Source organism: Solanum stenotomum, chromosome 10 (assembly GCF_019186545.1).
Source record: "Solanum stenotomum isolate F172 chromosome 10, ASM1918654v1, whole genome shotgun sequence".
NCBI lineage: Eukaryota > Viridiplantae > Streptophyta > Magnoliopsida > Solanales > Solanaceae > Solanum > Solanum stenotomum.
The window spans coordinates 25,010,894-25,022,086 of record NC_064291.1 but is presented as its reverse complement, the minus strand read 5'-3'; the positions used below and the strand labels follow the sequence as shown (position 1 = coordinate 25,022,086).

The window sequence follows — 11,193 nt, the reverse complement described above, 5'->3', positions numbered from 1 at the left end:
AATCTTTCCTTGGCAAATTTGATGACCCAAGAATCTAACTTCTGTTTGAAAAAGATTCATTGAAGGTTTAGATATTATCAAACCATTTTGAATAACTATTTTCTTGAAAATATCTAAATGTTTGATATGCATTTCAAGAGTTTTTTAATAAACTAAAATATCATCAATATAAACTATAATGAAATCCAAATAAGGATTAAAAATATCATTCATAATTTTTTGAAATTTAGAAGGGGCGTTTTTCAAACCAAATGGCGTAACATTCCATTCGTATTGTCTAAACGGGACATTAAAAGTGGTTTTATACGAATGTTCTTTAAATATTTGAATCTGCCAATATCCTGATTTTAAATCAAATTTTGAAAATATATTGGCTTCATATAATCTTGAAAGTAAATCTCTTTTATTTGGAATAGGATATCTAATCCATTTTAAATATTTGTTTAAAGGTTTGTAATTTATAACTAACCTGGGGACACCACGTTCTTTCTCTGCTGCATTATTAACATAAAAAGCAATACAAGATCAAGGTGACTTGGAGGGTTTTATTAAACCCTTTTGTAATAGATTATCAATCTCTTTTTTGCAGAATTCAACCAATTCGGAATTCATTTGGCAAGGACGGAATTTCGTAGGAATATTTTCTTCAGAGAAATCATTTTCATACGGAAGAGTCACAATGTTCTTTTTTCTATTCCAGAAAGCACTAGGATGATCAGCACAAATATCAATGGCCATTGGTTCAAAGATTAATTTAATCTTCTCCTGTACTTTAGTAGTTTTCAAAGTATCAAATTTATTCATACTAAAAATCTCAAGCTGTAGATAATTAATATGCTTTTGTTTCATTTAAATTAAAGTATTAATTTCACGAGAAACAGGTTCAGTGATAAAAGTATAACTAATATCATGTTCTTTATAAGTGGCTGAAAACCCTTTAGCATTTATATTGGTAAAAGGATAGATAGCATTTATAAACGGAGTTCCTAAAATGATAGGAGGGTATAACTGATTTTTTACCCAGAAAAAGAAGTGAGGAATACAAACTTTATTTTGGAAAATACGAGTGTTAGATAATTTATACTTTATATCTAAAGCATGTCCAGATGCAGATTTAACCATTTGAGTAGTTTTCTCAAAATATTTAGTAGGCACTAATCCTTCTTGAATGCAACTTACATCAGCTCCACTACCAATCATGGCAATATTAGATATAGAGAAAGAATTATCACTTAAAATAGTACATTTAACATACTATTTATGAGCTGTAACAACTTGCACCATTCCTAAAAACATATTTTGTTTAGGATCAATATTTACTGATTTAGCAAGAGTATTATCATCAATTGGAGTATTATCATCAACCTTAGTTTTCCCTTCACTATTAGCAGACTCAATTTGAGTAAGACGGTGATCACAAATAATATGATTTTGTTTAAGAAATTTAATTTCTTCTTTTAAATGTTCAATTTCTACTTTTAAGTCATCAAAAGAAGAATCACGAACTACCATAGTTTGTTTAGATGAAAGTCTATTATGAACTTCAGACAAAGAATATAGAGCAGAATAAACAAAATCATCTTTAACCTTTTTATCATCAGAAATGCTATGAGCAGAAGAGCTAGTTTTACTAGCTGCTAACTGAATGATTTTTTCACGAAGAGTGTTATCAGTGACTTCTTTAAGAAGTTCAATGACAATGTCAGCGGTTATGGTGAGTAAGTTCATATCTTTGAACTGAGATTGAAGTTTGTAAAACTCACCATGTTCACAATTACAGATATCACCATGACATTTACAAGAATCATTTGAGTTTTGTTGATCTTTAGAAGACTCGGGTTGATCATCCTCTGTAGAATAACTTGCTTCAGACTCCTCGTAGTCTGACTCGGAACCAGAAGTATATAGAAAACTATAAACCTTTTCTTGAATATCTTCATCCAGTTCTAAAGCTTTAAGCTTTTCCAGTTTACAATTTGGAGCTATATTTCCAAATTTTCCACACTTGTAGCATTTGATTTTATCAAGATCTCTTTTTGACCTATTCTTAGTAAATCTATGAGATTTACGATGAGCCTTACGCTCTTTTCTTTCTTCTCTAGATCTTCTTCTCCTTCGATGAGATCTATGGTGTTCAAACTTAGAAGTCTCATGTTTGGTACCTTTAGAAGCATCTGGTAAACAAAATTGTGTACAAAAATCTCCTAATTGAGATTTTTCTCTCAGCTTGTCCATTTTAAGCTGTCTAGAGAGTTTTACCTCATTGCACAAATTTATGCCTTCTTGAGTACAAGCTCCAATAAGCTTTCCATAAGTATAATTGTTATAAGGAATGATCCCTTGAGAATCTCTTAGGGTCTTCTTAACTCTTTCGGTAAATAAAGGGGGTAAGCCATCTATGAATTTGGCTTTCCAGAATTCTAGTCCATTTTTGGGAAGTTCCATTACCCGACTTAAATAAGTATCTTTATACCATCTAAATTCACCTAAATGTCTACATCTCAAGCCATTAAGTAGAGATCTGACGGTTTCATACTGATTGGTAAATCTACCACTAAAATGTTCTAGAATGGTTAAGACTAAGGTATACACCGCGTCTTCTCTATTTTTGAGTAAGGCAAATCCTAGGTTATCAACTCCTTCAGTGGCAGCTTTATCATTTATAACCGCTGCTTTTGAATCCATACTCATATAATTGTCCCACCAGCCTCTTAATTGACTAGTAAAACCTGCAATAATCATCTTGCAAATAGTCTTATCAGTGTTATTAACATTTTTGCAGATAGTAGCATACATGAGCATTCTATGAACCAAGATTGTTAACTGCCTATCTGTTAACCCGTCCAAATTCCATTCATAAATTTCACGTCCATTGTAAGAAGTGTTAGTTTGATTCCAATCTCTTTCTTCTGTAAGAACATCTTGAGGAGTGGGCCTACGATAGTAGTAAGTCTGCATACTAGGTTTTCTAGCATAACCACTATTCTTTTTAGGATACCCACGAAGTTTATTGACTTCCATCTCCACTTGCCTTTTAAAATCGAAAGTAGTTTCCATTTCATCTGCAAAATCTTCAGCAATAATTATGGGTTTTGCACTTGCACCGAACTCTGAAAACTTCTTATCAAGAAGGCTTTCGAGATCATAAAGAGGTCTAAGAATGAAATCCTGTATCTCAGGAGGCCTTTGAATAGGAACGTCAGGATGTTTTGACGTAGATGCTATTTCAGAAACTGTCTTTTCAGTTTTTAATTTATCATCAATTTGGGTTATCAAAGCAATAAGTTTATCTAACTTATTATCAAGAGAACAAATATGTTCGCCAATAACTTTAACATAAAGACCCAAATAATTATTTTGAGAAATAATTCGATTAATCTCATTTATACTTACTGCAGCAACCTCATTTTCAATAAAGTTTTGAAATGCAGTGAAAGTTATACCTGTATTATTTGGTAAAATAAACGAAGCTTGAGGAGGATAAATAGATTTAATAATATTACCTGTTTCATCTTTATACGATCGTTAAAGAACATTGATGAATAAAGGTAAGTAAGTGGTTATAATCCGGGGTACAAAAAACATAATATGATTATGCAGAGCACAAGTTTCATAAAACTCTTGAGAAATATTATTTAAATCTTCTTCACTATAAGTGTCAAAGAACCAAGTTTTAAACCTGTTCCATTTTTTATCAGAAAATTCGTTTTGAATTTATTTTTTTGCCAGTGAACCTGGACTAAAATCAATTTGGTGTTGAGAGTGCTGGAGAGAAGAGAAAGCGGTACAACAACAACAACAACAACAATAATAATAATCATCCCTTAGTGTTATATCTATGCCGGATAACTAACTTCTCTTTTATATGGACCATGAACGGATCTAAGCTTTATTTAAATATAGAAGAATTTTAATATGGCTTCTCGACTTGGTTCCGAGATTGCGGTACAGTCAGATCTAGTACTACTTTTATTGGCTTTGTCTTTATGACTCCGTCTGATGAGCCGTGGTTTTTAGCCCGAAATTGAGTTTGATAAGTAGGGCACCTCATACCCGGTTAGAACTATCAGACACATGGGCTTAATAAAGGTATGTATTAGATTCTTGACAGACCCTTTGCTTGGGTAAAATAATAAAACCATGCAGTCTGAGAAATTATGTTAAAATTCTTGTGTATTTCGATTCTTATGTAGTTGGACTACCTCTAAGAATATTGACTTGCTTGATCTATGACTGGGCGGACAACCGCCAGGTCAGTGATCCTGTAACGTTGGTATCAAAGCCTAGGAACTTTTCATGGTAGATATATAATTGATGTGAAGATCTTCAGCATAGATATATTCTCTCTTTTATGGATCAAGAAGATATTAAAAGCACTCGACTAGAAGAGGTAGATATACCTCAAAACCTTGATTTGTTAAATAAATGGACTATTTCGAAAGTTAATATAAAAAGCATTTATGATTATGGTTGGTTTGATAAGATTTCTAATAAACAGTTGATTAAAACAACTGAACAATCCTTGGCGTTAAATTAGTCCGAACAAACTATTCGTTTATTAAATAAGCGTGATATTGAATTATATAAATCTCAATATAAATTTTTGCATATTGGCATGGTTCAAATTGCTTTTAAATCTTTAACTCTTAAAGGTTTACCAAAAACTTTATTAGCTGCTCTACGAGATGCGAGAAACTTAAATTTTCGTCAATCCTTGATGGGTTCAATAGAATCTACAGTGGCTTATGGTCCAGTTTATTTTAATGCTCAGCCCAATTTGCAGTTATCTTTGACTGATTCTAATATATTAGATGTTTTAACTTTGAATGTTAAAACGCATGGTTATAACTATGCACCTGGATCTAAATTAATTTGCTTGTCGTATAGAATCTATTATAAATTACTTGCTACTTTGAATCCTAGATGTAAGTTATATGATACATCTGATCAAACTATTTTAGTAGAAACTAATTTCGCCAGATCTAAGGTCACTACTAGAAGACCTATAAAATGGGAAGAAACTAATTTTCCTACCACTTGAATTTTAGATTCTGTTATACCCCCTGAGCAAATGACCGATGCTGTCACTAATTTTGAATATTCTCATATTAGTCAAAATTCCGATGGAAAAATTTGTATGCAGTTTGATGAAAACAGTGTTCCTTATAGTAGACATTCTTTTGCTTCTGATAGAAGACTAGCTATTCAACATATTTCTCCGATAGATCCTTGTTATAGTCCAGCTAGAAATCGCGCTGCTTCTTTACATACTTTATCAACGGTTATTTCTGCAGAAAAACAAAAAATTAAAATTGATCCTCGATTAAAAATTATTCAAACGAATGATAAAGCATCCGATATTTCTGATAAGGATATTCCTTCTGTATCCGAGATGGATTTTAATCTTAATGATACTTAATGATGAGTGAACATCAAATTGATTTTAGTCCAGGTTCGCTGGCAAGAAAATATATTCAAAACAAATTTTTAAATGAAAAATGGAACCGATTTAAAACTTGGGTTTTTGACACTTATAGTAAAGAAGATTTAAATAATATTTCTCAAGAGTTTTATGAAACTTGTGCATTACATAATCATATTATGTTTTTTGTGCCTTGGTTTATAACCACTTATTTGCCCTTGTTCATCAACATTCTTGAACGATCTTACAAAGATGAATCAGGTAATATTATTCAATCAATTTATCCTCCTCAAGCTCCGTTTATTTTACCAAATAATACTGGCATTACTTTTACTGCTTTTCATAAACTTATTGATAATGAAGTCGTCGCAGTAAGTATAAATGAAATTAATCGTATTATTTCTCAAAATAATTATTTGGGTCTATATGTTAAAGTTATTGGTGAACATATTTGTTCTCTAGACAAAAAATTAGATAGTCTGTCGAATCTGATTGTTCAAATTGATAATAAACTAAAATCTGTGAAACAAGTTTCGAAACAGGCTTCGTCGTCAAAACAGCCTGACGTTCATATTCAAAGGCCTCCTGAGATTCAGGATTTTATTCTTAGACCTTTGCACGACCTTGAAAATCTTCTTGATAAAAAGTTTTCTCAATTTGGTGCAAGTCGAAACCTATAAGTCTCGCCGAAGATTTTGCAGATGAGATGGAAGCCACTTTTGATTTCAAAACTCAAATGGAAATGGAAGTTAATAAACTTCATGGGTATCCAAAGAAGAATAGTGGTAATAGTAATACTGCTTATGCTAGAAAACCTAGCATGCAAACATATTACTATCCTAGGCCTACTCCTCAAGATGTTTTAATAGAGGAAAGAGATTGGAATCAAACTAACACTTCTTATAGTGGAAGTGAGATTTATGAATGGAATCTTGATGGGTTAACTGATAGGCAGTTGACGATTATGGTTCATAGGATGCTTATGTATGCTACTATCTGCAAAAGTGTTAGTAACACTGACAAGACCATTTGCAAGATGATTATTGCAGGATTTACCAGTCAACTAAGAGGATGGTGGGATAATTATATGCCCTCAGATGCGAGAGCAACAGTTATTAATGCTAAGGCAGTAAATGAAGGAGTTGATAATTTAGGCTTTGCCCTTGTTCAAAATAGAGAAGACGCTGTCTATACACTTATTTTGACTATTCTTGAACATTTTAGTGGTAGATTTACCAATCAATATGAAACCATTAGATCCCTACTAAATGGTCTTCGATGTAGACATTTAGGTGAGTTTAGATGGTATAAAGACACTTATTTAAGTCGGGTAATGGAACTTCCCGAAAATGGTTTTGAATTTTGGAAAGCCAAATTTATTGATGGTCTACCTTCCTTATTTGCAGAAAGAGTAAAAAAGACTCTTAGAAATCCACAAGGAATTATTCCCTATAGTGATTTCACTTATGGAAAGCTTATTGGGGCTTGTACGGAAGAAGGCATAAATTTGTGCAATGAGTTAAAACTCTCAAGACAGCTTAAGATGGATAAGCTTAGAGAAAAGTCTCAATTAGGAGATTTTTGTACTCAATTCGGTTTACCGGATGCTTCAAAAAGCACCCACCGAGAAACTTTTAAATCAGAATATCATACATCTCATCATAAGAAAAGAAGATCTAGAAGAAGGACTAGAGAAGAAAGAGATGAGCGTAGGGATCATCGTAAATCTCATAGATTTACCAGGAATAGGTCCAGGCGAAACCTTGATAAGATTAAGTGTTATAAATGTAGAAAATTTGGGCATATAGCTCCAAATTGTAAGCTAGAAAAGCTTAAGACTCTAGAACTTGATGATGATATTTAAGAAAAGATTTTTAGTTTTCTATATACTTCTGGTTCCGAATCAGATTATGATTCTGAAGCAAGTTATGCAACAGAAGATGAGCAACCTGAGTCATCTAGTAAGGTTCAACAAGATTCGAATGATGCTTGCAAATGTCATGGTGATAGTTGTCACTGCGAACATGATGAATTATACAAGCTACAATCTTAGTTTGAAGAAATTAATATGTTCACTATCACTACAGACAATGTGATAGAACTTCTAAAAGAAGTTACCGATAATACTCTTCGTGAAAAGATCATTCAATTGGTTGCTAGTAAAACTAGCTCTTCAACTAGTATTCCTAGTGATAGAAAGGTCAAAGATGATTTTAATTATTCTGCTCCTTACTACTTATCTGAAGTTCATAATAGACTCTCTTCTAAACAAACCATGGTTATTAGTGATACCTCTTTTGATGATTTAAAAGGAGAAATTGAGCATTTGAAGGAAGAAATTAAATTTCTTAAACAAAATCATATTATTTGTGATCATCGTCTTACTCAGATTGAGTCTGCTAATAGCAAAGGAAAAAATAAGGTTGATGAATCTACTGCTGAAGAAAATATTCTTGCCAACACTTTGAATATTGATCCGAAACAAAATATGTTTTTAGGAATGATGCAAATTGTTACAGCTCATAAATGGTATGTTAAATGTACTATATTAATTGACAATGTTTTTTCTATAACTAACATTGCTATGATTGATAGTGGCGCTGATGTGAGTTGCATTCAAGAAGGTCTTGTACCTACTAAATATTTTGAAAAAACAACTCATATGGTTAAATCTGCATCTGGTCATGCTTTAGATATAAAGTATAAATTATCTAATACTCGTATTTGCCAAAATAAAGTTTGTATTCCTCACTTCTTTTTCTTAGTAAAAAATCAGTTATACCCTCCTATTATTCTAGGAACTCCTTTTATAAATGCAATTTATCCTTTTAATAATATAAATGCTAAAGGATTTTCTGCTACTTAAAAAAATCAAGATATTAGTTATACTTTTATCACCGAACCTACTTCTAGAGATATTAATGCTCTAATTGAAATGAAACAAAAGCATGTTGATTATTTACAGCTTGAGATATTTAGTATGAATATATTCGATACTTTAAAATCTGCTAAAGTACAGGAAAAACTTAAACTCATTTCTGAAAAAATGGCTATTGATATTTGTGCCGATCATCCTAGTGCCTTTTGGAATCGGAAAAAGCATATTGTAACTCTTCCATATGAAAATGATTTCTCTGAGGAAAATATCCCTACCAAATCATGTCCTTGTCAGATGAATACCGAATTGGTTGAATTTTGCAAAAAAGAAATTGATAATTTATTACAGAAGGGATTGATAAAGTCTTCCAAATCACCATGGTCGTGTACTGCTTTTTATGTTAATAACGCAGCAGAAAAAGAACGAGGTGTTCCCAGGTTAGTTATAAATTATAAACCTTTAAATAAATTTTTAAAATGGATTAGGTATCCTATTCCAAACAAAAGGGATTTATTAACCAGATTATATGATGCTAATATCTGTTCAAAATTTGATTTAAAATCTGGATTTCATCATAGTTTATATTGATGATATTTTGGTATACTCAAAGACTCTTGAAATGCATATTAAGCATTTAGACATTTTTAAGAAAATAGTTATTCAAAATGGTTTGGTCATATCTAAACCTAAAATGAGTCTTTTTCAAACAGAAATTAGATTTTTGGGTCATTTGATTTGTTAAGGAAAAATGACTCCTATTCAGCGATCTATTGAATTTGCATCGAAATTCCCTGATATTATTACAGATAAGACACAATTGCAGCGGTTTCTGGGAAGTTTAAACTACATTTCCCCATTCTACAAGAATTTATCTCGAGATTTAGCTCCATTATATGACAGGCTAAAAAAAGATCATAAAAAGCCTTGGACTGATAGTCTCACAGATCTTGTAAAGACTATTAAATAAAGAGTTAAATATTTACCTTGTTTGACCCTTGCTAATCCTGCTTGGCCAAAGATTGTAGAGACGGATGCGTCCAATATTGGGTATGGAGGTATATTGAAACAAATTAATCCGCATGATAAAAATGAATATCTTATTTGAATTCATTCAGGAAAATGGAGCGATGCTCAGAAAAAATATGCGACAGTAGCTCATGAAATGTTAACTATCGTTAAGTGCGTTTTAAAATTTCAAGATGATTTATATAATCAAAAAATTTTGATAAAAACTGATGCTCAGTCAGTCAAGTATATGTTTGATAAAGATTTTAAACATGATGCGTCTAAGTTAATTTTTGCTAGGTGGCAGGCACAATTAGCCCCTTTTGATTTCGAAATTCATTATAAAAAGGGAAGTGATAATTCCCTCCCAGACTTCTTATCAAGGGAATATCTTTCTTCTGATGAGTTTTCTTGACTTCTTTCCTGATAAAGATTTGGTTACGATTTTAAAGGCAGTTCCTCTTATTAGAGATTTAAAGGAACTTATATTATGGAAAATTATAGACGGAATGATGATTGATATTGTCAATAATTACATGATTGAACAAGAGCTTTATGAAAGATTTTATTGTGATGAAGTTTATAACCTCTTGAATGATTAAAAATATAACTTCTTGAATGATTAAAACTAAATGCTATGTTTGCAGGATGGATCCTCCTTCGATAACCAAGGCTAAAGGAAAAGGCAGTTATACTCGCGGAAGGGGAAGATCATCCCCAAGTTCATCAAGATCATCATACGGATCTTCATCATTTAGTACTCCAATTATACAAAAGGGAGGAATGAGTTTATATAACTTAAACTCTAGAGCACAAGAAAAAGCTTCATCATCAATACATCTGGAAGATATTCCAGAAAGTGATCCATTATATGCTAAACTACAGGTGTTTATAACTCAAAAGCAGGGTGATTCTTTTGCTTCAATCGCCAAAGAAGAAGTTGATGATATCAAAACATATGAAAAGGTAGAAAAAAGAGAAATGATATTTCTCTTAGAAAACTCTGACATACAAAGAAGAGAAGAACCTTGGAAGATATTCCAGAGGTATTTAGCTAATGGGCTTTATTTCTCGGGTGAGTCATACAAAACTCAGAAATATTATGAGACTCTGCTGATAAGCACAGGTGTTGAATTTCAACATTTTTCAGGATATAATACAAGTGAGAATGTTTATAACTTCTCTAAAATGATTATAAAACACGTCATTCATATTGAAGATTGGGGTATTTCCTCAATGACTGAAAGACAATTCAGTCTAAACAAAGTCATGGTAAGCTTTACCTATTGGGATTATATTCAGGCATTTAATAAAGTTCTCTCTTATAACAATGAGAGGCATAAACATACTTGGTTTATAAAAGTATGTGCCAAGATATTTGTGAATCCTATACCAAATTGGTTTTTAAACTGGTGGTCATACCACGGGCCAACAATAAAAATATTGCCCGAACCATTTCACAAGTTATAAAAAGAATGGGTCAAGGTTTCCCCAGATATCAACAAATTATATCATCAAAAACATATTTGTTATTTTCAACAAATTGAACATATATACTTTTTTATAGAATTTTCTGTTCCATGGATTAAATGGGTTCCGGAAGTAGATTTCACTGAGGAACAAATCCCTTGTCTATACAGAACTTATTATAATAAATTTTTGGGACAAGTTGATGAAGAAAGATCCTCAAACAAAGTTCATATATGGACAAGAACTGTTGGATCTAATTACGAAAACCATACACGATTATAAATCAATTCCTAATAAAGGAATTATGACTGATGACTCAACCTCCGTAAAACATATGGCTAAAAAAATTTCTAATCATAATGAAGGAGGACAAAATGAAATGATCATGAGATATCTAGAAGAAGTAAAAAAGAAGATT

The 11,193-nt window shown here is 31.8% G+C and overlaps 1 protein-coding gene across 1 annotated transcript; it reads left to right on the top strand.

Moving 5' to 3' along the window:
• Positions 1-8,468: 8,468 nt before the first annotated feature.
• On the top strand, positions 8,469-10,216 carry LOC125842844 (uncharacterized). The gene is made up of 3 exons (XM_049522138.1): positions 8,469-8,737; positions 9,953-10,092; positions 10,191-10,216. The coding sequence occupies exons 1-3, from the start codon at positions 8,469-8,471 to the stop codon at positions 10,214-10,216; spliced, it is 435 nt and encodes a 144-aa protein (XP_049378095.1).
• Positions 10,217-11,193: the final 977 nt, after the last annotated feature.